General features: G+C 36.2%; 1 protein-coding gene across 2 annotated transcripts in view; it reads left to right on the top strand.

Moving 5' to 3' along the window:
- Positions 1 to 26,850, top strand: part of ATP8A1 (ATPase phospholipid transporting 8A1) — a 126,988-nt gene that overhangs the window by 5,158 nt on the left and 94,980 nt on the right. The window contains exons 2-9 of one of the 2 annotated variants that reach the window (XM_074904721.1): positions 5,373 to 5,487; positions 7,283 to 7,382; positions 10,611 to 10,709; positions 14,871 to 14,916; positions 18,391 to 18,431; positions 21,956 to 22,029; positions 23,893 to 23,962; positions 24,365 to 24,492. In XM_074904721.1, the coding sequence (XP_074760822.1) occupies positions 5,373 to 5,487; positions 7,283 to 7,382; positions 10,611 to 10,709; positions 14,871 to 14,916; positions 18,391 to 18,431; positions 21,956 to 22,029; positions 23,893 to 23,962; positions 24,365 to 24,492 (673 nt within the window). Of the gene's footprint in view, positions 1 to 5,372; positions 5,488 to 7,282; positions 7,383 to 10,610; positions 10,710 to 14,870; positions 14,917 to 18,390; positions 18,432 to 19,337; positions 19,412 to 21,955; positions 22,030 to 23,892; positions 23,963 to 24,364; positions 24,493 to 26,850 lie in introns of both variants that reach the window. The other variant, XM_074904722.1, reaches the window with a different exon arrangement.

Genomic DNA, 26,850 nt, shown 5'->3' with positions numbered 1-26,850 from the left:
TATTGTTTGCGAATGTGTTGTGAGTTTTTTATCCTTCCTGTCTGGATTCTATACTTCAGGTTTTATATTTTTTTTCTTTGTGAACTTTCTGAATGTTTGGGTCAGCATTCTTCTATTGTCTTGGAACCTTCTAATGGATTACAGAAGGGCGACCAACTCTTTTAAATTTTGCATCTTCTCAAACATGCCTTCATCAAAAATGTAGCTACTTTTACCAAGAGGTGATCTGGTGGAATTTCCCTTCTCAAGTATGGGTATGCTTTTATTGTTCCTGTGATTACTTGTAGGCAGTATTTTTGTGACAGACTGTCCTCTGCTTATTTGATTAATAGGCTGAGTTCATACAAATCGGCTTGATACCAGTAGATCCTCACTCTTCTGGAGGAAGAAACATAGCACTTAGTAGCTTCTTTTTTGTGAAGTAGTGAACTTTTATGTAGACCTGCTGCACTAATATGTGAGACTTTTTCTTAGATTATCTTATAGTTTTGGTTTTTAAAATTTCATAGGGTAGCGCTTAAAAGTCAGGGCATAACGTAATGCAGTTAGACACAGGTTTACAAGTGTGGTTTGATAGATGTCCTTCTTATATTTGAAAGTGAAGAGTTGAAATGATACGCATCTTAGATGTGATTTCCTGTAAGGTACCAGATTACATCAGCGACTGTAATAGTGGCACAAGTCTGCAGTCTTGATTTCTATCCTCTTAGCTATAGATTGGTAGGCGTTTCATATGAATGTATAAACTACCACAGCATTTAATATCCATCCCTGTTGAAAAGTGTATCCCTTTTTTCATTTTCATTCCTGACATTATTTTGGGCCTTTTGAATACCAACCAGTTGATGTCAAATTCTTTGCTCACCTTATGTAAATAAAACAAATTGAAGATTTCCTTGCAGGTTGTATTTGAAAGAAAGAATATAATTAAATAAAGCTTTGATGATTTAATCTGTTTATGCTAGATGAGTGTGGGTGAGGCATGGCACAAATTGGAAATGCTTTATGATAGTTTTCTGAAGATGCAGAATACAAACAAACCCTGGTAATGCAATAGATATTTTAGTTGCAATTCTAGTGAATGCATCATGGGGAAACTCCCAGCCACGCTCAAAGTGATACCTATGAACATATGGTCCTATATCTGACAAATTAGTGGAATATTTCACTTACAAACCATAATATATAGACTTTAAAAACAAAACAAACCCCCTGTGTTAGGGTAGGTCTGCCCAGCCCACAGACTCTGGGGGCTCTAGTATCCCTTGAAGACATTTGACATGCTGAGAGCCCAGCAGCAGTGCCTGACCTTTGGCTTGCCTTGCAGCTGTGCAGACAAGAGTTCTCTTTGACCTCAGGCAGTTCTGAAAATCAGTAGCTACCTGCCAAGAAGAGTGTGCTCAATCTCTGGCCAGGCATTGGGTATCTATTCGCTAATCAGGATAGATGTGTAGCTGCACAGGAGCTGAAACTCAGGTGTGCTAACTCTTGACTGATGTTGTTGGGTAGGTAATGCAAGCAAGACATAATGGTATTGTTGCAAAGGGTGGTATATGCATATTTAAAGACAGGGCGTTGTGAGGAGGGTAGGATGTAGAAGGTCTGTAGCAAGTGCTGAATTAATTTTTTTGTTTTAAACATTCTTACTGATAATCGTATATGAAAGCAGAGCATATCAAAGAATATTTTATGTCTTGTTGCTTGTAAAACATCTTAGTCATTTAAATTAAGCATATTTACCATTTGAGACGACATAATAATTTGAGTAACATCAGCTTTTAGATATTTTTCTGTATATATACACATATAGACAAACACTGAGGAAAAATTGTATCTCGTTGATACTGAGCTCTGCTTAGTCTGTGTACTTTTAAGTGACGGTATTCTAAAGTTTAGGCAGGGAGGTGATAGGACATTTGTAACCTTTAAAGCTTTCACGGTAGTATAATGCACCTAGGGCAGGATAGCTGGTTTTACTGAAGCTGCAGTGTATAGAGGGCTACATGTGAGGATCAGAACATAACTCATAAGGTTGCTTTTCAAGTGAAAATTGAAAATAGTGAATTCGAGGTAGTAGGAAGTGAGGCGGTGAATGTTTATGAAGCTCCTCAGCACCTTTTTGCTGTCATTTTGATTAAAGGAGAAAAAATAAATGCTGTAATACTGATATATGAAAATAAATGTCTATAGTTTCACAGTCTCTTTTAACAAATAGTTAATATATAGTGTTTAATGGATGCTAACATTTGCTTTAACTCTAGCACTGTCAGTATTCAAGACTTACACTGTTATGTTTTATAACAAATGCCTTAAAATTAAGGTAGTATATGTGAACTCTTTATTTCCTGAACTTAGGCTAGGTTGGTATTTTAACATGATAGTTTCCAACTTTTCCATCAACGTGCTCTCACAGGAACCATACTTCATGTTTGTTCCTTCATCAAGCAACTGGAAAGTAAGTGTTCTACACCTGGAACGGTTGTGCTTGCTGTGTGATGGCTTTGGGGTTGGTCAGGTATAAACATGTGATTGGTCATGTGTAGCCAGTTGTGCGATGGTTGTCACTCCAAAGAGAGGTAATGACAAGAATAGGAAATGGCATGCTTAGTCAGCCATGTGTGCCCATGTGGTTTCCTGAGTCAAGGAGTATTGTGTGAACACTTGTTCAGGTGAGTCCAGTCTGTTAGACTGGCCGCCGTTCCTCTGAAGGGTCTTTTGGAGATAAATACTGAAATTTGAATAGAAGTTTGTTGGATGTGTGCCTTTCACTGGGGAGACTGGAAGGAAGGGAATAAAGAAAGTGCAGTGGAAGAATGTAGTAGTGGGGATTTCCTGCAGTGTAATGGAATCTGTGAATTCTGCATGGGAAATGGCATGAAATGACAAGTTTCTGCTAAGTTTTTGCACAGTGTGTGGAGACTTGACCTTGCAAGGTAGTGTCTGAAATACATGTTCTGATATAATAGGATATGTAGTGGGCAGTGAACTGGAGGATGACTTGGATTTTGCATAACCTGTTTGTAAGGATTTATAGAATGTGCTAGTAATAAGCTTTAAGTTCTCATGTACAACCTTAATTATCTTTAACGTGCATTCATGATGAATTCAGTTGCAAGCTAACATTATCTTTTTCCATGTATCTTTCTTATTTGGCATACAGAATGAACAGTGCTTATTCAACAAGAAGCTATACACACATAGATTATTGTTACTGTTTTATAACTTTTTGGTGGCTGATTTATGCCACGCCTGTGTTTTACTTTACAAGCTGAAACCTGAATAGACTACTTAAGCCTGTGATCATCATTGTAATGGCTGAGAGATTGACAAAACATTAGTGAAAAGTCTTGAGAGAGAATACATTGGTATCCCCTTTTACAGATAAAAGTTATGATGCAAGTTGGTACAAAATTCCTCGTAGCTTATAGAAGAATATACACAAAGCTTAGCTTTCTCTGACTAGTGGAGGCAGGTACTGAGAATGTCTGTAACTCTAATAATACCATTTCAAGTTAAGCCCACACAAAATGAAGAATATAGTGATGTTGCTTCTCTGGGAATAATCTGGCTAGTGTCATGCAGAAAACTTATACCAGGTGGAGGAATGGTATCCCATTAACCAACAAACACTTAGTGGTCTTGCTTTCCAAGGATCACCTCCTCCCAGCTGAAGATTGGTCCATGTCGATGAGCAAGAAATCGAGCAATGGTGGCGGTAGAGCTGCATGGATGAACAAGAAGCCCCTGACAAAACTCAAATGTAAAAAAAGGACATACGAGAGCTGGAAGTAAGGACAGATGACTGGAGAGGAGTATAGAGGGCTGGGGTTAGCAAAGCCAAAGCCCATCCAGTCAAGAACTTGTAGAAGCCCTTCTTGTTCTCCTTCAGATGTAACAGCATGGAGATAATGACTATGGAAAGTGTGGGCCTGCTGCTGAATGGGTCAGGGAACCTGGAGACCAAGGACACAGAAGAGGATGCAGTACTTGGAACCTTCTTCACTTTGGTCTCTGCTAAGATCAGCTTCAGGAACCACAGGTTCCTGATACCAGTGGGAAAGTCTGGAGCGAGGACCAGGTTTGGGAACACTTAAAACTGGGAATACATGAGTCCATGGGATTTGATCAGATACATTCATGAGTGCAGTGGTAACTGGCAGGTCTCGCTGTTAGGCCGCTCTTGGTTATGTTTGAAAGGTCATGATGATCTGGAGATAGTTCCTGAGAACTGGAAGGATATAACTGATCTCACTGTAGGGTAGTTTACGTTAGTTTTCTATGTTTGCTTACACTGGTTTCCTGTGTCTGCTTCGTTTTAATTGTTACAATGAATTTTCAATGAGTCCTTCTCAGAACAGGTGATTGTGCAAACAAATCGAATCATTTTGATTTAAGGTGGCTATACGAGACATGATTTTGTATTTAATTTCATTGTTCAGACATCCTCTTGGTAAACCCTTTTTCTACCATTGAGATTAATGTTTAAATTTTCATAAAGTTTTTATAAGAAATTTACATATTTATGCATTCTTTTGCAAACTCCTAACTGTTACACTACTATAGGATGTGTGCATGTGTGTAACACTAGTTTAAAAGAAGCACAAAGGGGAAAGTGTGTTATGTGTATATTGGGCAGACATAGTGCAGGAACATAGATTAAATAGTTTTAAATGAATTGTATAAAGGTTATAATAAATATCCCTTAAATATGTCTTCCCTGTAAATTCAGCAGTGACCAATGTTAAATTTTGACATGCAAAACTTGAAAACTGATCTGCTGAATGATCTCTGTACAATATAAAGATCTTCTGAGTGTGTAATGCTTATTTGTCAGAGAACTACATTTTTCGCTACATGTTGCTCTGAATTACATTCTTGAACTTCTTACTTTTTTATGTTAGCATTCATATATTTCTCTTGGCATCTTTCTTTTAAAACATTTACCTCGTATTGGAAGTAATTTCCAGAATTTTGCAGGTTTTTAACTCAAGATCAAGCTGGGAGAAGTGGAAAAATTAATGTGGGTTTTTTTGTATACTCATTTCTGGATTCTGATTAATCAATAGACCATAGTTCATATTGCCATAAAGTGGCACAAGCTATTTAAGAGTACTCATGAATTCAGCAGATTTACAGTTATTATTCATTACCATATACAGACGATATTGACTATATACCTTTTATCTTCATATCTAATTAAAATTTTTTTGAAAGACTGGAACTCTTTTGTTTTTAAATGAACATTACTTGTTACTGTAAGAAATGGCAAATGCATTGAGTTCACAATCACAATAGATGTCTTTTTTTGTCATTAAGTGCCTTGAATCTTGTGTATATCTATTTATATGGAAAATCATGCTGTGTTTTTACAGGCTATGAGAAAACAGATGATGTTTCAGAGAAAACTTCTCTAGCTGATCAAGAGGAACTGAGAACTATATTCATCAATCAGCCCCAGCTAACCAAATTCTGCAATAATCATGTCAGGTATTTTTGTTGATACATACTGAATTTCAGAACGTTGCATATAGCGTAGCAAAAATGAAGACTGTTTATTCTGCTTCTGCCATTTCCTTTGACACTAGTTAGAGTCTCAGACTGTGGAGGGGGGAATGAAGTGGACTGAGAGCAGCAAGCTGTTTCAATTACAAAGGCGACCTTCCAAATTTTTAAGAATGGGGTGAGGAAGGTCTTGATTGGGAAAGAGTTGCCTTTACAGCTGCACAATCAGCATACCCCTGAAGTATGAATTTGTTCTTCAGCTTTCAGTTCAGTGGAAGTTTAGTTCATCTTTGAATATAATTCTGGTAGCTGGATGCTAATGTGGATGTGCTTCTCTTGAGTATGGCATTGCTGGTGCTTTGGAAACTGTCAACCAGCTGCAAAGATGCTGTGGTTGCTTTAATTTTGAGTTTGGGCTTTAGGACTCTGGTGATGATTTATGGTGCAGCTTCTCTGTTAGTTTTTATTGAATTTTAAGTAATGCACTGAATACTCATAAATAATCTATATTTAGATCTGAAAACATCCTCAATTCTGTTGTTAAAATTCAAAGTAAATGAATAGCAAAGATATCCCTGTCCCAAGTAGGTATGTTTTTCTGAAAATACTTTTGATATATGCAGAAATTTTATAGACATTGAGAATAACATGGTGTTTTTCATGGACTTGAGATACTTTATAATGCTTTTTGTTTGCATACACAACGTGCCTTTTCTGTCTTTCCCTTTGTTTCTTGACAGTGCTGAGCTTTTTGCAGAATATATTCATTCCACATTTAAATTGACTGGTTTATATGAAATTAAATATTACTAACTTTGAAAGGGGTTAAAATAGACTTCCAAGTCTTCAGTTTCTCAGGTTTTGGCATGATTATTTCCTTACTGTTTTAGGACCTTAGATGGTAGCAGTCTGTTCTTAAATGTAAGGCTGACAAAGAACTGGGTGTTCAAACATTCTGTGATGATGGCTTTGCGGAAATCATTACACTAGGATAAACTGTATTCTGTTCTTCCAGCCTAGAAAAAACTTACACAATATCCAATATTTATCAGTTTAAAAATAAAGTCAACTTTCCATTCAATTAAGGGTGTAGTTTTTAAATCTTTCAATAGAATTTTATAATTTTAATCATTTCTTAAATGCATCATTTAAATTCAGTTGATCCTGTTGTTGGGGCTTTTTGCATTGAATCGTGCAAACTGACACCTAGCGCAGAAGCTCCACAGCTCCTCAGTTCTGACTTAGCACCCTCCTCATTAGGCTTGTTATACCTCTTTCCTCAAGAATTTTGTCTGAACTGGAGCTGTTGTGCAGAGTTTCCTGCCCAGCATATGCCATAGCTTGTGGGGTAGGGTGCTTCTCTGGGCCCAAGACCTGCAGGGCTGGAGCCTGCCCTACCTGCTCCCTCAACAGTGGTGCAACTGCCTGACTGTTAGCTTATCTTTCTTTTTTTCTTCTCCTCGTTGCCTGTAACTGAGTGGCAGTAGGGCTTGACTGATTCCCACAGGTCAGGCAGAGGTGACAAGGGAATTTCTTGCCTCAACATGGAAGCTTGCAACAGTTTCTGTGGGTGGTGGTGCTTCCCTGGGTTAGCTGGTTCGTGGTTGCCTGCAGGACTGTCTCTGTATAAGTCTTTTGGTTTCTGTTTCAGCCAAAACAAATCTGTTTGCTAGCACAGAAATCACAGAAGGTTCTGTTTAATTTGAAAGCTTGTATAACTGAGAGGGAAGGAATATTTTTTACTGTAACAATAGCGCCTGTTTTTGTCTTTTTCTCTCAGCACTGCAAAGTACAACATAATCACATTCCTGCCAAGGTTCCTTTATTCCCAGTTCAGAAGAGCTGCTAATGCATTTTTTCTTTTTATTGCATTACTTCAGGTAAGATCAACAAGAAGATGCTAATGTTTGAAACTTGCTAAGAGCATTTATAACATAGACATTTGCAGAGATACTGAGGTTGGTCTACTGTTCTTTCTGAGCTCATTAACCTTGCAGAATATCTGAATTGTGTAAACATACCTTTAATAAATATTTGGGTTTGTGGGGTTTTTTACTCCTTGGAGATAACACCATACACACATAGGTTTTCCTGTAAAACAGGTTAAGTATAGCTGAAGTACTGTCAGGTGAAAAAAGACTGGTGTGGCAGGAAAATCCCAGCTAAAAATATCTAGCATACATAGAAAAATGTTACCTGTGGCTGACATTTCTCTTAATGGAGGATACTGCCTAAAACCCCAAACTTTATGAAATTTAATCCTGTAATCTGTTTTTGAGGTGTAGGAATTGCAGCTGGAGAGAAATGATTATTTATTCTTTAAGTGTAGCTGGTAAGGATTGAAGCTGGGTCTAGATTGAAGAAAAACAACAGGGGAATCCACTGCTGTAGCAGCTACTTCCCATATCCCAGCTGGTTAACTGTGCTGGCTCGGAAGAAAGCACACAGCCTTTTTCTATACCACCACTGTAGCTTCATTCAGTATGTTTTCAAAGGGCTATCCGTGACCAAGCTTACTGACGCATTTTTGAAAAAGTATATAACATTTTGCAGATATATGAGAATATTTTAATTTTGCAGTAATTCTAGTTGATAAAGCAGATTATGAGGTTTTGTGTTCTATTAATGCAATAGCTGATGATGAATGAAAATTGAACTGTGGGCATGTGCAGTGATAATTACCATTGGCTAGTTCTGTGTTCTTAATCATATTTGATAAAAACACATTTTCTGCATAATTTCCAGTGCATGTTTTAGAATGTGTTGATTTGCCAGTTGTAGAGATCATAGAGTTAGGAATTGACATAGCAAACAAAAAAATTACTAAAATAATGGCACATATACTACCATGTGTACTTTTTCTTCTCTCACTTCAGATGTTTCAGCAAGTGAAAGTTTATTCCTCAGTACTTACTCATATTTCTTTGCTTCCACTCTAAGTGCTTGGAGCAGTTTCTTAGGATATGTCTGTACAGCTATCTTATGCTGTTTTCTAAGCGTAAAAAATCTGAAGTTCAGTGTTTAATTAGGTTGTCTGCCTGCAAACCTGTGACTTCTTAATAAACAGCCCTTTGACCCCACCTGGCATCTCAGGCTAATCCAGTGGTCCAGCAGCATTTCTTGTGGTGCCACTGTGCACGTCAAGCTAGTGAGGTTTAGAAGCTGTTTGAAGCTTGGCAGGGCTGGGTGAGAGGCTGGCAGGTAGGTGTTTGGGGTGGAGAAGTTCACCATTTCCTGTCAGGCTATTGGTGAGACCACAGTGGCAGGAGTAAGAAATACGGGGTAATGGAACCAGGGTACAGGCTGGTGCCCCTTTTGCTTTCATATTTTGCCTGGAAAATAATTTGTAAGTGGAATGTGGAACTTTGATCATACATGTAGGGAGGAGAGAAAGGGTAGGAATAGCTGGAGAAGTGATAGATCCCTTTCTCTTGTAGCCAGTACATAGATACTTACCCAGCAGTAACCTTCTGCCTCGTTTCCACATAATTGCTTGAAAAATGTGGCCTAGAGTAACCTGGAAAATAGATCTATATTGGTCTTACTCCAAGAAACATAGCATATGTACATATAACATCCTGTTTTCTTTCAAATGCACTATGTGGTGGTAGCAAAAAGAAATGTATATCATTCATACATAACATTGGCTGTTTTTCAGAAATTGAGGATATCTGCTAAGCACATTGAGGCACCACTTTAGTTAGTGTACTCTATCCTTGCAAAGATCTCATTGTAGTCATATGGCCCATATTAACCACTATAAGTCTGTTAAGGCAGCAGTCCTCTCACTCGTCAATGTTGCCATTAACAACTATAGTCAATATAAAAATTATTACGAATAATCATCCATGTATATCACTTGAGTAGCTGCATGTTCTCAGCATTTGTTTTACATATGCATTTGCTTGCATCATCTGTGCCCAGACCTGCTTGGCAAAAATGGGTTTCTTTCTATAGTCTGGCAGAAAGCAGATATTTGAAATTTGTCAGTTAGTAACTACTATGATACGAAATATCCCTTGGAGATTAAAACTGTAAGGAAGTAAAAATAGAATCATAGAATCCTTCAGGTTGGAAAAGACCCTTGGGATCACCAAGTCCAACCATCAGCCCTACTCTGCAAAGTTCTCCCCTACACCATATCCCTCAACATCTCATCCAATCGACCCTTAAACACACCCAGGGATGGTGACTCCACCACCTCCCTGGGCAGCCTATTCCACTGTCTGACCACTCTTTCTGTGAAAATTTTTTTTCCTACTGTCCAGTCTGAACCTCCCCTGTTGCAGTTTAAAGCCGTTCCCCCTTGTTTTGTCACTGATCACCTGTGAGAAGAGACCAGCACCAACCTCTCTACAATGTCCTTTCAGGTAGCTGTAGAGAGTGATGAGGTCTCCCCTCAGCCTTCTCCTCCTCAAACTGAACAGTCCCAGCTCCTTCAATCACTCCTCATAGGATTTATTCTTCAGGCCCTTCACCAGCTGCTTTGCCCTCCCCTGCACTCGCTCCAGCACCTCGATATCTCTCCCATATTGAGGTGCCCCAGACTGGACACAATACTCCAGGTGTGGCCTCACCAGTGCAGAGTACAGGGGGACTATCACCTCCCTACTTCTGCTGGTCATGTTATTTCTAATACAAGCCAGGATGCCGTTGGCTTTCTTGGCACCTGGGCACACTGCTGGCTCATGTTCAGCTTCTTGTCAGTCAGAATTCCCAGATCCTTCTCTTCCAGACAGCTCCAGCCACTCCTCCCCAAGCTTAGACTTGTGTCCACTCTAACAAAAATCTAAACTGAAAAAGTTAGTTGTATTTTATAAATACATATTCTAATTTGAAACACAGAAAAGGAAGGTGAACATTCTCCAGACACTAAAGCCTCTGGATGTAACTCCACTGTTACTGCTATTTAAAATGCAAATGTTGTTTTATTGTATCAGCTTCTTTTGAATTGAAGATAATAATCCTCTCTTGGAAATAATCAATACCATGTCTAAAAAGTGAATCCAGTTGCCTTGTCTATATTTGCACAGAAAGTACTGCTTCTTGTATTAAAAATGTGTTTCAACCAGAAACGTAAACAATTTTTTTCTTGTTCTTTTTAATAGCAAATACCAGATGTATCACCAACAGGCCGTTACACAACATTGGTCCCTCTTTTATTTATTTTAGCTGTCGCTGCAGTGAAGGAGATAATAGAGGATATTGTAAGTATTTACTAGCAATATTTTGTAAATAGCTTTCAAATTTTTCATAGATTCATTCAACAAAATTTTTGTAATGTATTCTCTGTTGAACCATTCTTGCCTTCTGGATGCTTTTGAAAGCTTCTAAAGCTACATACTTGGGAAGGTGAAATCTTTAGAATATGGTATTATGATTTGAAAGTGTATTTACTATATGTACAAGTGACAGCGTAGTAAAACAGTGTTGTGTTTATTACATACATGGCTTCTATTCAAACACTTCTTATTAATGAAGGACGAGCATATTTTTAAAGTGTGAACTGGAACCAAAGACTCCACAGAAGCCAGTCAAGTCCAGAATACTGCCAATTTACTCAAACAAGGGCTCTGCTAAAAGACGATAAGAAGCTACTGAATTCATCTCAAGTGGAATCTATTTTAAAACCAAATAACCTCTATTAATTTGGTTAGAAAAATACTCTTTTTTTCCTTCCTGCAGGGGTAGAGTCCTTTACTCCCACTAATGATACTTGTGAGCTGGGTTTAAGATCAATCTGTGAATGAATACTAGACTAACATTTTATAGAAAAATTGTGAGAACTTCTGGCTTTAGTTCATGAAGAAGGTAGGATTAAAAAAACAATCTTCCCAGGATTCTTATTTTTACATCTTTATTTGAGGTGCCTTTAAAAAAAAAAAAAAAGATAAGCCCTGAGGAACTCAGGCTTGAGGATCTAGGAGGCTGCATAGTCTCAAGCATTTTCACTTGTCCTCCTTACCCAGAACTAGATGGATTTTTGTTTCATGACTAAATTCTTAGACCTTTCTAAAAAGTATCTTTTAACTTGCTACTATAATTATAATGTGACACTTTTTTAGTATGTTTAGAATAGTAATCTGTTTGGTTCGATGCATTTTAGGTGAATGAGTACAGGTCACTGATGTGCCATTTTTAGGTTTTAAAAATGGATTTTCACCAGTTGTTAAATCCAGGTCCATGCATCTGATGCATTTCTCTGTTTCTAAAGTCACATGCATAAAATGCTTGATTTCACTGTTGTGACATTATTGCATGTTTTAGTAGACAGCAAGGGGAATCAGCCTTTTTCATTTTTTCTTGTTGCTCTAGCCCAATGCAATTTATTGTTAGTCTTTTATGTCTTGGTGCTAGGTGGGATATGCTGATGCCTGATGGCCAGGAATAGTCATGGAACACTTGTCCTTGTCAGGCAGGTGCCCCCACCTACACCAAGCTTTCCTTGGCTCTCTCCAGTCACTGTTTGTGGTAGTGGATCTTCTGCTTTCTTCTTGCATTGAGTGAAAGCTTTAAAAGAGCTGGGATATTGTCATGGCTTGGAAGTGTACCGTCTGACGACTTCTAATCTGTGGGTATTGAAAGGACTTCCAGGGTCTGTTTCACTTCATACAGAAGATGTTGAGGTTTTCTGAGTACTTTCCTGCCTGCTCTTCACTGAAAGCATATGGTAGAACGTGTCTCTCTAATTTGCATAACATAATTGAGAGTCTTTCAGAAGATGACTCTTGTTTCTAAGGAACTAGTCTTGATCATTTACCAAATCACTGTAGATGCTAAGAATTGGTTCATCCTCTCCTGTTTTAGTTCTGCGAATGTTACATGGAGGACAAGAAGTTAGATACATCACTATATGGCAGATTGCTTTGTCTACTAGAGGAGTAGTGTTCCCTTTTTTTCTTTTTTCTTTTTTAGATGTTGTGAGCTGTTTTCTTAATTTTTGGAAAGGTTGCAGGTAGTGTAGTCTTTCCCTGCACACAAATAGTAGGCTTTCTGGCAGCATCACATTTATTGTGCTTGAGCAGAATTGCAATGTGCAGAAACATAATCAAGGGGAAGAGCAGTGAGCTGCAAAGCTCTGAAATGGAGGGTGGCTGGGCAGCCTTTCCTGCTGATAACAGTAAACTCAATCTTCTCAGTTACCTCTGTGAATGGATGTAGGCAGGTTATATTGTCCCCCTGGGTTGCTCCTGAGTGACAGGGTTGAGTGGTCCTGCAAGAGGCAATGATGTTTCCACCAAATGTTTTTGTTCTGTTTTGCATTTCTAGTATTTGCTGCCCAATAGTCAATTTCTCCTTAAGTGTCTTTGTTGCTTTCTCTTTGCATAAACAAAATCAATTCATGTTCTTTCAGATATTTTTAACCATTCTGCTGTCAATGCTTACAGACAAACCATCTGTTGGTGTCTAGGCAAATATAAAACTGAGGCTGCTGCTACTGTACAAAGTGTCCTCTTTAAAGTTATCTCATCCACTCATTTTTCTTTTATGTCATTCGTTTGTACCATTTGCTATTTGCAACTTGAAGTGTACAGTTTGGTGTGTGTAGGAAGACAGGGAACAGGTTTAGGGTTTTCTGTGTGTATCAGCTAAAACAATAAATTTCTCATTACTAAATACTACAGAGGTACCTAAAGGCATATCAGATAATGTAAACTTAACAGAAAGAAAAACAGTTCCTCAGGACATAGTTAATTCCTGCTGTACTTAGTTGAAACTGAATGGGAGAATTTAGCTCCTAATTTAAAGGCTCTGTGTGTGTATATATATGTGTGTGTGTTTGCGTGTATACACAGCTGATGCTCACTTTATGAATTTCTCACTTGCACAGTTGAGTTTTACAGACCATAGTCCAGACAAAACTATTTGCTTATTTTTTGAAATCTAATGTTGCCTGCTGGTTATATCATGCCAGAGTATTTGGCTGACTGACAGCTGTACTATTTTTCCTGTGAAAGTTGACCACTTGATGCATAGTAAAATATTTAGTGTGTTTTCCCTTAACCTTTAATTTTCATTATGTCTTAGCTTCTTTACACAGTGAGATATCTGATATCTCTAGGAATGGCTATCTCATCTAACATTAAGCAAGATTAGTTGTCTTGTGGATGGAACTCTTATATATCAATATCAACAAATACTTATCAAAATAATACTTTCAGGAACCAAATGCTTCCTTTCTGGAGTGAAATTCCAAGAAGTGGAAGATGTTATCAGGAGACATTATATGGAAAACACATACTGTCCATGAATATGCTTCAGATGTGCTAGCAAAATTTATGATGTGCAATGTCATAAAATTTCCAATGATTGTCACCCAGCATAGCTCAGAAAGCAACTGACATCAAACTTTTCAAGCTGAAGGAAACTCTCCCTGTGGGCAAATAAACATCTGCTTTGGTCAAGATGTTTTGCCTTTCCATTCATCAAAGGTTATTTATCTGTGAGATCAGCCATCTTTTGGAAAGGAGAATCTGCTGATAATCTATGAAAATCTAGTAGAAAAATAATAACTTAGTCTTCGCAAAGTGATAAGGTGGCCTTTTAAGAGCTGCTAGCTCAGAGTCATACCGGCATTCTATTAGTAATAAATCCCTTAATTAACTTACTTTTCTTTCAACTTACAAGATTGTTTCTGATTGTATTTCAAAGGCATGAATTCTGTAGCTCTATTCAAAAGGGTTAACCTAAACCAGCTAATTCTGTTTAAATTAATTTTCAAAATCATGCTCCTGCTCAGGAAGAACTAAGTACATTACTCTTAAACACTATGTTTAAACTAGTAGTCTCCTAAGATTTTTGCAGCTGAGTTTGTTTATACCTTGAAAATGCCGGTGGTTAGTAGTTGTATCAAAAGGTTTCTCACAACTGTATTAAAACCGAGAAACATCATGGCCCGTTTAGGGTGGAGGGTTTTGTGGATTTTTCTTTGTATGTTTCTCTTCTGTTTTTTACTGTTGCTGAAGTCTACAGGCACTTAATGTGGAAATGAAGTCATATGCTTACACAGTTATTGCTTGACTTCAGATCTGTAGAAGACATTTGTATGAAGAATGGTTCCGTGATCTTTACTCTCAGTTGCAGGAAAGGGAAAAGTTCTGGTACACAAATGGACCACTTCCTTGATGTGTTTAGATAGTGATTGCCTGTGAGAGGCAATTTAGTACAACACAATTAGCCTGGAACTGGGTGTGACTTTCTTGATGATCATAACTATGCAAGTAGTCCATAGTCCTATTTAAAATGTTTTTTACATCTGTTTGTTGAACTGATGAGTGGGAGGGGCTAATACATGTGATTTTTATCTTAAGTGTGAAAGCTTTATCATGTCCATGGAATTGTTTAACCCCTGTGCATTTTTAATTTAGAAAAGGCATAAAGCTGATAATGCAGTGAACAAGAAACAAACTCAAGGTAGGAAATTTTTAAAAACCTATTAATTGTGGGTTGGGTGGGGTTGCTTTTTTGAATTTTTTGCAAGTGGTGGAAATGTAATCTAGACTGTTGATAGGTAATTGAGTGGGAAAATGCTTATGCAGATTACTTCCAAATTTGGAATCTAAACAGTTGAAATAAGTTTGCAGTCATATTTGTCCCACAAAATGGCTCTAGATTAAGTTCATGAGGTTGCTAAGAAACTTGAAAATTTACTCATTTAACACAGGGGATGCTGTAGCTCTTTAAAAGATTGTAATCACCACTATATTTGGTGGGCCTGGATTGTGATGAAAAGTGTATACATTTCTAATTATAATTTTATTCAACCAGCAAATCTTGAATAATTAGATTTTGGAAAACTCTAGAATTGGAAGGAGAAGTCAGAAAATGGAACATTTGATGATGCTTCAAAATTGGATAAAGATGAATGGAGTTTTTTGCTTTTGTTTGTGTGTTTTTTTCTTAAATCAATTTAATGGTTTGATTGGAGATAATGAGCTATTTAGCCAGTGTACCCAACCCAAAACTTTGGAATATGATGATTATTTTTAAAAAATGATAAAAGTGTTAAATCCAGAGGATTATTTTAGCTCAGAAAATGAGGGAGATGTTAGCTAATATGCCCTAAACATGCTTGTCGGGTAGGAAGTCCAAAGTTTAAGTTCTGGCTTTACTGCTCTTTAACTTTTCATGTTACGTGTTCTGAGCTAGGCCTCTCTATCCAGAGCTGATCCTGGTTTTATAAACAGTAGTAGGAATGAGTGTCATGTGAATTTGACTGCAAAAAGTATGAAAATTACCACAAAGAGCAGATTCTTGCATGGAATCTTACTTAAATAGATAACAAAGTTTAACCTTAAGTTTTTTAGGAAGGCTTGTAGCCATTGACTGAAGATAATCATAATTGCTTATCACTGCTAACCACTCGAAATGTCTCTAATTTAAAACAAAAATTTTAAAGCCTACCTAAATTGTACATAAATCTTAAAGTTTACTGTAAAATTTATTGGAGATGGAGGGGAAGATAACTTATGAAACTACTGAGCATGTAGTTCAGTAGGAGGTATAGAGAGATTAGGACAGGGAAACTATTGACTGAAAGCACTGGGATTAAACGTCTTCAGAGAACAGGCCTGGGGAAACAGATAACATCTATACATACAAAACAAAGGGAAGCTTAATGTAGACATCCACAATTCTTTCATCATAGCCTTTGAGTTTGCAACCAACAGTTTTAGGTGGCGGTGAATCTTGAAGTGCCTTTTCAATTTTTTTCTTATCCAGAATGTACAAATCAGTAAAAGACTTTGTTTTCTTCTTGCGTATCTCTCATTAGGCTCTTTTGTGACTGTTCCTAAAATTCCTCAGTGTCTGATGCATGCAAAATTGCGTCTTGGAAGTTGAAAGTGAATTGAGGATACATAAAATATTGATATCCCTAAGAAAGAAGTTTTTTAAGCTAATGCAGGATTCCCATGAGTACAGCATCGATCCTAGTGTACTGTCAAAGCAATATTTAAATGTATTGTCAAAGCAATAAATAAAAAGTTAATCAGTATGGTACTCTCTTACTTTGTTTTCACGTATTCAGCAGTTCTGTAACCCTGAAAAGTAGCAATGCACGTAGTACATTATATATCTATCTCCACTTTTTGTTGTTTTTAAACATACACAATTGTTAGTGAAATGACATGTGGATGTATAGATTCTGTATATGAGTTTCCCTTCATCTGTCTGTTATTTAAAGACCATCTATATCTCAGTTAACCTTCAGTCAGTCATTAACTTTCTAAAGTTCTGTTACTATTAAACCTTTTGAAAAGGATTTGAATTTATTAAGCTGCATTAGTGGTGGTTTTTGTTAGCTCAGGCTGCATACATATACAGCAGGACACAGTCAGACACTGTCAGACGATGAAATGTGCATTTCTGCAGTTCAGTGAAGTAGTCTTCTGTAGAGAAGATGGAGCATGCTTTTGAAAGTTGGTTGTTATAGACAGCTGAAAAATGGGAGATACAAGTGTAAAAGCCAGGCTGCAGAAGACTTTATGGCACAAGTTCTCTAACTAATATATAAAAGGTGCATAGCAACACCACTTCTTTTTTTCTTCTCATAAGGAAATGGATTTAATTGAATGTCAGTGTATGCTAATTGTGCTTAAAAGCTTATTGGATCAAGCTAGGGTTAGAGTACTTGAGATTTTGGGTGTCTCAGCATATTTTCATGAGTCTGACTCGTGTTTGTGAGCTGATTTTAACCAGCTAAACCAGCAAGAAACAAATCCAGAAAGAAAAACTGACAGTTTCCTTACATTTGGTGGGTTAAACTGGCTCATCAAAGGGTCCAACAAACATCAGAGACAGCATGCATTAAGCAATGAGGGCACACACCTTTGCATGGAGTGAGGGCAGAACAGGACCTTCCGTTTGTAGGGGCAGTGTTATGTTAGGTCAGCTTGACCGCATGTGGAACAGTCTTAGGATGTATTTCAGCGGTGCAAGTGCTTCTACAGCCAGCACTTCTTAAGAAGCCCCTGCCCACCTTTGGCAGCTTATTTACATTTCAGACCTGCAGAACTCCACTGTCAATTATTCTACTATATCTGTTTGTGAAATCTAGTCATCTGGATTGATGCAAGGTGTATTTTTAATCCTCATCAGTCCTGTTATCTGATACCATGGCCCCACAAACAGTACTGCTGGTACAAGGGTATGGAAGTAGGTAGTTGGTGGTACAGTTATCAAATGTCTTGGGTTCCTTAGGACAGTATTACAACCAGTCCTCACTCTGGATCTGTAGTTTTCCGAGTGAAGGAAAATGGTTTGTCAGAATAGATTTTGTGTAATGATTTAACTGCTTAGTGAGACAATCATTAAAATACCTTGCTTACTGCCTGAAAGGGGATCTGCTCCATTTACTATTGCCCTAAGCATATCAGAACTAATCTGGGGGAAGGAAGGGTAAGAGAATTTCTCTCTTCCTAAAGATTTATTAAGCATGCTGGATAACAACTCTCAGAAATCATTGAGATATGTATATCACATACTGTAAGAAAAGGGGTTAGTCTGGACAGAACCTCAAGGAAAACTTAGAGGTAAAGGCCATATGTATTCCCAGATTTTGATCCACTTTCTTGAAATCAAGACCTGCTTGCATAAAAATGAGATCCTGATCAGATACTTAAATAAGCATTCTGTATCAGATTTATTTGATTCTCAAACCCTGTCAAATGTTCTGATTGACTCTGTAATAAGATATGGTACAAAAACTTACACAGAATATGTGCTGTATAATTGAAATGCTTGACCTGAATTTATAGAAACAAAGCATGTGGTAAAATATTGTGTAAATGAGTTGTGACTTTACAGCTTTTCATAAGGAATCTAATGCATACTTGTATACTGCAATTAGATTGTACAACTGCAAAATTTTTCTTCTTTTTTTTCCAGTACTACGAAATGGTGCATGGGAGATTGTCCACTGGGAAAAGGTGTGTGTTTATGTTGATGATTTTTAGAGCATAACACAGACTTAATATCTGCTTTGTTTCTCCAGATAATTGTCATTAATATAAATTAACTGGTCTAATGGGAAATGTATAGTCTTTTGTATTTTATTTTTTGTATGTTAATACATGTCTCAGAATGTACTTTTAAGTCAAGTCAGTTTTGATTACATGAGTCAGGCAAAACTGCCATTAAATGGTGGGCTTTAGGTTCAGTGAAAGATAATTCGTATAATATCTTTGACTTAAGAGTATTTGCATATGGCAAAATTATACAGTCCCTTAGTATTATTTTGTGTGCCAGGGCAGAAACTTCTTTCTGGAAACTTGTTACTTTGTGTATTTGCTGAACTTCTTCGGCTTAAACCGTGAGAACTGTCAAGACTGTTATGCAGTACTTATGAAGGGACTGTTAAAGGTAACTCAAGGACTAAATCTTATGCTGTCTATTTAGTGCCTTAGTTCTATTGGATTTCATACCTGAAAGCTTGAACAAAATTTGACCCACAGTAATTTGGAGGCAAGGTTCAGATGAAGTTGTTTTACACATTTGGAGAAGCAAGGATAAGGTATATAGTGTGATGCAGCAGAACTGTGATCTTAGGGAAGATTAGTTTCTTTAACTCAACTTCTGTTTTCCAATAAAATATTTTAGAGTAACCAGCAAAAGTAAAGAACTGCATAGAGAAGGTCAGGATTAGGCCTGTTAAAGAACAGATCTCCAAAGAATTCCAGTGATCTTTGAGTACCCAATACCTTATAGGTTCTCCAAGTCTGTGAGTTTCTAACAGTCTTTCTAGCAAATTCAGCAGGTAAATATTTACTGTGCTTAAAACAAAGGGATAACATATTTTGTTTGAGACCATTAACCAATTCCCAGTTTTCTTTCAGGTAGATGTTGGAGATATAGTTATAATAAAAGGCAAAGAGTATATACCTGCTGACACTGTACTGCTCTCATCAAGGTAGAGATGCCCACTGATGCTTATAGTGTAGAGGCTGGTTTCTCTACCCTGCATTTATTTATTTATTTTTTTGTGATTGCTCCAAGGAAATAAGGAATAAACAAAAATGCTGCTGTTCTGAAGTGTATTCTTTTGTTCATTTGGACATTTTATCATTTCAGGCACTGTTTCTTTAAACTGTGACAATTACAGTTTTAAAATTATACTGTCATTCAATTTACTCCTAAGAAAAACAGTATGTTATTTTGTTGTTGGATTTAATTAAAAAATGCTGATTATCTGTCTAAAAATTGAACTTCAACTGCCATATTTAACCAGGTTGGCGATATGTACCTAACAAATTGCATCATAGAAATTAATTTAAATGGATACATTACAGAGAACAGAAATGTTTTTTAGTGGATAGAGTCACTAGCTTAATAGCTGAATCAGGAAAAAAAGTGAACATGAGATGTGGGCCCTGAGCTGAACATTCACTTTATTCCCTAATACATATATATTATGAATAATTTCAGCACTGAAAGCAATACTTAATTTATAGCATGTAATGCTGTGGCTCTTTTTACATGGACAATCAGAGGTTGTTTATCATCATTTCCTTGGACAGTTTTATTTAAGAAATCCACATATTACGTGGAAGATGCACATTTTTCAACATCTATTTCATCAGGTCAGTAAATAAATTCTAAGAATTTTTTAAATTTAAGATTATTTAAATATGATCAATTTTATTTTGATTTATTACTGGATATTTACAATGCAATTTCCACATTTTTTTCTGGCACAAGAGGACACATTATTGTAATGCATATGATCCCACTGAAGTTAACAAATCCACTCATACATATAATTAATAAGGTTAGGATTTTAAGTGTTTCTGTCACAGACTGTGGTATAGTACATTGTTTATTCCATCTTCTATTGTAGCTCAAAATTAAGTGTAGCTGTTTCTAAAACGCCTCCATTAAATTATTATCAAATGTAAAGTAGTTGCTGGATAATACTGTAAATTTTCCCCACAGTCTGTCTTCAGTACTAATATTTGTCATAACTTCAGATATTGTATTGAATATCATCTATAAACCTTTTATTTCTGTGCTTCAAGAATCATTTATAAATTTTATTGGTGCTTCTCCACCAAGATCTTCACAGGCAATACACCATGCAGTAAGAGCATTTGTTCTATTGACCTGATAATAGCTTCTGTCGTGCTAACCCTAGTGTTTTGCAAGTGAAATAGATTACATCCTCTCAGAGCAGCTTCTTTATAATCTTCCTAAGCTCCTAAATTTGAGTCTTTGCCTGGATGTCTTCACTGTTTTGCCCTTTTGAATTTGGAGGATGTTTGATTCACAGTGTTCCCCAGTTCCAGTATACACACAGAAAAATACTGATTGCCTGCAAAGCCTGTATTCCAAGCCTTGCCCCCTCTGAAGGAATCACGTGTTGATAAATTGAAATAGTAGCTAGCTACTACTGGACTTGTCAGGACTGATACCTCTTTGTTTAACCTCACTTCATGGCCCTTGTCAGAACACACCATCCTATGACCATTATTCACCTTGAATTTCCTCCTAGGCGGTTTTCTTCTAGGATCAGGCTTGCAAAGGGGACTCTGAATTGTGATTGCTTTTCTGGGCCCAGTTCTGGCATTTCTTCCAGCTAAAACTTCCTTCTAGTTATATTACAAGGGTCCTGTTGCAGCCCTCCTTCCAGGAAAGAACCCTGTACTACATTACCTCTTAATTCTGCCTTCATAATGTCATGTGTTCACTGCCTCCACCTCTCATCTCCACATGGCCATGCATCCTCCAGGAAGGCAATCTTGTCAGTTTTGCTTTCCCAGTGTTTATTGATGCCCAATTGCATATTAGGTTTCAATAGCAATGTGAGCCTGTGGGCCTGATTTTTTTTCAAACTAATAATACTTGGTTCTTTTTAAAGGCAATAGCAGTTTTTTGAGAATAAGAGGATCTTAATTATTTTAGGAAACTAGAATCTCTTACAGTGGAAGGCCACAGACCTCCAAGATTTAATTTCTTTTGGTTCTTGCTAGTTCAGTGTACATTGAAATTTACAAAGCTGAAACAAAACACAAAATCATTTTCAGCATGTATACATAGAGAGGTTCTTGTCACCTGACTTTTCAGAAAAGTTGGTGGAAAATCTTTTGTTGTGGCTTTTATTTTTTTAGTCAATGTATGGAATTGCTAAAAACTTTGTCACTAAAGAAATAAGCATAAGAACTTTTTATTTTTAGTGTAGAATATCAATGTGCTTAGCAGCTTAAAATTGGTGCCTTACAGTAAAACAATCCACTCAAGTAAAAAATTAAAATATTCTAGATCTTTTATTCCTGACCTGATTAAAATAGATTTTGAAAAAAATGTCATCAGACATTTTAATTAACATGAATTGTTTGTATAATAATTTCAAACTCTGTCTTTTTGTCTTTGTCCATTTGTTTGGGTTTGGTTTTGTTTTTGTTTTTTTTCCCTGTCACTTATTTTTCTGTTCTAACCATTTTCAAACTGGGATGTGTAGGTGGCAGTAGGGGAAGTAGTGAAAGTGACCAATGGGGAACATCTCCCAGCTGATCTCATCAGTCTGTCATCAAGGTTAGAATAAACTAGTTGCACAGGATACGTGTACGTGGGTCCTCATATACCAAATATGAACAACGCTGTTGCGCTGATAATCTTGGCTTTGTTTTCACCTTTCTTCACCAGAACCCAGACATTTATAAAGTTAGAAAGAGTTCAGTTAATAAATGTACAGATCATTAAAGCATTAATGCACAATAACACTCCAAGAAATTAAAATTTGTTTTAGTCCTGTTTTTACACTATCCCCATGAAATTTTGAGACAAGTTGTCATTGAATAAACACACACCAGGTTAAATATATATTTAATTCCTTAGAGCAAATTAAAAAGAATATACATGTTTTATACCAACTCCATATTTTCAGCAAAGAATATAGTTTAATGTTGGTAGGACTGGTGGAGGACCCTCTGCACAAACTTGGATGTTGCACAATCTCTGCTGCATGCAATGGCAAAAGCAGCGCTGTTTTTGTGTATTGTGACAAAATGCATGTCTTTTAGACGCGTCAGCTTTATGCTATTGTCTGCACTGTTACTGCGCTATGTCTTTCCTTAACAAATCAATGGGACTGCCTTGATCTAACTGTAACTTACTTACTTTGGAGGTCACTGCTATCTGCTACAGTAATTGCAATTAAGCATGTCTCACTTGAAATGTCGTTGTTGCCTTAGTCTGTTTTAAAAGTGCTTCACAAAAATATTGTTTGGTTTTTACTGTTAATTAATAAAAATGCTAGAATTGTAATAATGTTCTATACAGATGATTCCATCCAAGCAATCTAAACGGAAGTTATTTACATTTTTAGAAAAGTTCACCAAAAAGAAAATGCTAGCCTGAAAGGAATTTATGAAAAGAATTTATCACATTTTAATGCTTTTGCTTTCCAGAAATGTTAAATACCCTACATAACTTTATTCTGCAAGCATTTTAAAACTAAGTTGCAAATCAGTAGCCACTGTTGCATTAAGAAATCAAATCTTAAAAAACACTTGATGCTTGAATTTCATGCTAGAAAGAAGGAAAATATTTGAAGCTTTGAAGTGGTGTAGAAAGTAAACATTTATTCTTTTAAGTTGTAAGGGACTTTTATGACTCCTCTGGTCCTTTACAGGATCAAAAATTCTTTCTATTGTAGATATAAGTAGTAGATGTTCTGTCCTCATGCCCAGAAAATGGGAGCTGAGTGGAGTAATTCAGAAATCCTGACCTGTTAGACCTGTTCTTGTTTATTATCTACTTGCAGAAAAGTAATTTTGTCCTTCTGTATCTCTATTTTCCTAGTTAACACTCTATAATGGTTGTAAGATGTTTTAAAACCTGCAAGTATTTTACAGAATACTGCTGTGTTACACATCAAAAAATTATATTGAAAAATTAAATGCGATAAGCCTTTTGTAAGTATGTCATAGATGAACTATTCAGGTACTAATGTTCTGCATAAACTTAATACTTTCATTTTATAAAAAAGCTTTTTAAATTGCATAAAAAGGACATATTTCAAAAAGTGATTATGTTACTCATAATATAAACTTTTTTCATAAGAGAACACTTTACAAGAAAACTTTCATGTCTAAACTACTGCTGCCTACAGTAGGAGTCACTACAAATGCACTGCGTTTGTGCCTGTACCTTCCTCTCATGTAAAAACATAGAAAATGTACTACATGCAACATTTTTAGCATCTAAGGTAGGTAGATTTTGGCAAACTTTTCTGAAAATGTAAAGTATTTGTTGGTGTTACAGATTAGGCTGTAAATTATTCTAGTTCTGAAGATTTGATAAAAAAAGATTGCATAAATAACTAGTAAAAGATTACAGAAGGTTAATGAATTTTGCCATTATAATTTAAAATTAAGAATTTTTTTTTCTTAATAGTGAACCACAAGCTATGTGCTACATTGAAACATCTAACTTAGATGGTGAGACAAATTTAAAAATTCGACAGGTAGGAATTTAATTTTTTTATAATATTTCTACTATTATTTTAATCTTTTATTGCTTATAAAAATATATTATTTCATTTTAGAAGACTGGGAAATTTTAATGGTTTGAATAAAAAGCTGCAGGTTATTGACATAAAAGTTTCCGTTCAGTTAATTAAGCAGAAGAAACAAATGGTTACTCCTAAGTTATACTTTGTACTTTATTTTTGGGTTTTTCTTTGAGAAAAGATACCAAGATGACTTTTTTACTGTCATAGCATCCAGCAGTGTGCCAGCTAAGTGTAGCAGTCTCATTTTGTTCCCAAAGGGATACTGGTTTTCCATTTTTTATCAGATTTATAATACATAGGTTTCTATATTGGGAAGTGATATGTAATGTCATGACAAACTAATTTTGTTTACAGGGTTTGCCACTAACGTCAGACATAAAGGACATAGAAAACCTGATGAGACTTTCAGGCAGAATTGAATGTGAGAGCCCAAACCGACATCTCTATGACTTCGTTGGAAACATCAGACTGGATGGGCATGGGTATGTAAATAGCAGGAAGATCATCTCAGTAGATTCAATCTAACAATAGATAGCTATGTGTTGTTAAACTACTCAAGTTAAAATATGAATAGTAAAGTCTTCATTCTGTTAAGACTAGAGAGGTAAAAATGTCTAGTGATATATTCTTTATTAGACTATTCTTTAAAAAAACTTCAGAGGTAAAACTGTACTTCTAATGTCTACAACTTGAGTTTTTATACTAGCTGACCTTTATAAAGCAATAGCTATTAATAATAAAGGGCATGCTAATCAAATTCTAGTAGTTTTAGAATATGTACTAGTAACTCACTTCTTAAGCATCTCATTCTTTGTCTGTTAAGTTTCTATTATAGAAGTGAATAGAAGTATTTTCTTGTCTGTCTTCTTTATTGTTGTTTTCTTTTGTCTAACTCTGGGGTGTAACTGAATCCATCACTATATACCTCAAATTCTTCTGATTTGGTCACTGAAAGACATTTAATACCTTAGCTTAGTGAAAATATGTTTCTGTAAAAAATGGACAGTCTCAGTGCAATTCCCACATACATGCATGTAGAACTGCTTCAAAAATCCTTAAAATACTTAAGTGCTTACCAAATATTGATATTTGGAATTTTCTATGGGTTTGAACCAAATGTGCTGTATTAAGAGTATAAATTTCTTTACTACATCCAGAATTCTCCTTCATTCCCAAAGATTTACATGATTTCTTTTTTATTTGGTAGGCATTTATTTCTCTGTATACAATATTATTCATGTGTGTGGTTTTAGACTGATATGTATAGTACTAATCAGTTATTAGATACTTTTTTAAATTCCATTCTTTATTTACGGATTTCTTACAGATGCATTCAAGGAGTTTTCAGTCACAAGAGTGTGGATCTATTATAATTCCACTGTACTTGTTATTAAGAAGAGAAAAACATTTACCTGTAGTTCTTCTCTGATGGTAATAGTTATAATAGATCCACACATTCATCCTTCCTCTCTGACTAGAGAAAAAAAACATATTTTTCTTTTTAATCTAATTCTTTAATTTAAAATTTTTATTTTAAGAAAGAAGCATTAAATGTGCTAATGGCTCTTATGCCTCAAGAATGTGTAGGAGCTCGCCACCTGCTGGTCAAGCAATTTGTCATTTGAGAAATTCAGTTTTGGAATGTTTTGAATATAGTTTCGGTGCAGTAGGATAGTTTTGAAAGTGTGTCTCTAATATAATGCTTACCTTCAGTGAAAAAGAATTGCAGGTAAGTAACACTTTTTGGATCCTGAACTTATTTGCAGCCTGAAAAAATGAGGGATGAATTCTGTTTCTGTTCATTTTAGAAGTAGCACAGGTTCATCTAACCGGTATTTGTTTATCCAGATCTTTAAGACCTTCCTAACAGGTTATGTAGATCCATCAGTTGTGATTTCCACTTTATCCACTACCATTTTAACATTTTTGCGTCATCTGAGGCAATTAAGACATGACAAGAAAGGAGAAAAGTTCTTTAGCTTGAATAAATATGAAATTATGATTAAACAATGGCTCAGAGAAAAGGAGTGAGCAAGTTGAAAACAGGGGCAGATATCGATTATCCAGACCTAAAATAAATGTTTTCCTGAAGACATTCTTAAGAACATTTGAATAAGAATAATTATGCTTATTATAAAAACATTTGATATGTAAACTTTCAAATGTGTCATAGAAATTATTAGCTACTCATATGCCCTTGACAGCCCTGGCAGAAAAGTATGCTGAAAGGCTATTTCCCATTGAGAAAATCCCTTACCAAATACAACTCAAATATGTTGCTGAGGAGTCATTAGTTATGTAGCATAGAAGAAGAATCAGATGAGGTGAAGAGTTTTGAGGAGACTGAGGCCAGGAAATAGAGACTTGAGAGCTCTATTAAGTCTCATTGCACCATCACCTCATTAGAGAGTGGGGTAAGATCACAGTGTTGAGGATCAGCATGACTCCTGGCAGATCTGGGCTTTTTATGTCCCTGGTTGTTTTGCTGTCTGTTTTCATCTCCTTGATCTATGCAGCAGTTCTCCTGGAGACAGCTCCCACTGATTGTCTTTCCAATAACAGATCCTGGAGGATAAATTCCTGTCCCAAGTTGTTTGAAGGGTATCCATTTGAGAGCCAGTGTCCTGATGGAAAAAAGAATCAATGGATCCTGCAATAGAAAAGACATTACTGCATGCTCTTCATAGTTTTTAAGAGGGGAAAACAAAGAGGAAGATCAGGAGGTGGCAGGAAGAGTCTTAGAACTCACTTGACTCTTCGACGAATGCAACAATAAAGAGTGGAAGGTTTTTTGACTCCTGCCTTTCTAGAGATTCTTGTGTTAGTAGAAGAGATAGAAA

This window comes from Athene noctua, chromosome 4, assembly GCF_965140245.1.
Source record: "Athene noctua chromosome 4, bAthNoc1.hap1.1, whole genome shotgun sequence".
Classification (NCBI taxonomy): domain Eukaryota; kingdom Metazoa; phylum Chordata; class Aves; order Strigiformes; family Strigidae; genus Athene; species Athene noctua.
Note: the sequence above shows the minus strand (reverse complement) of the source record. Positions and strands in the feature narration are given on the sequence as shown.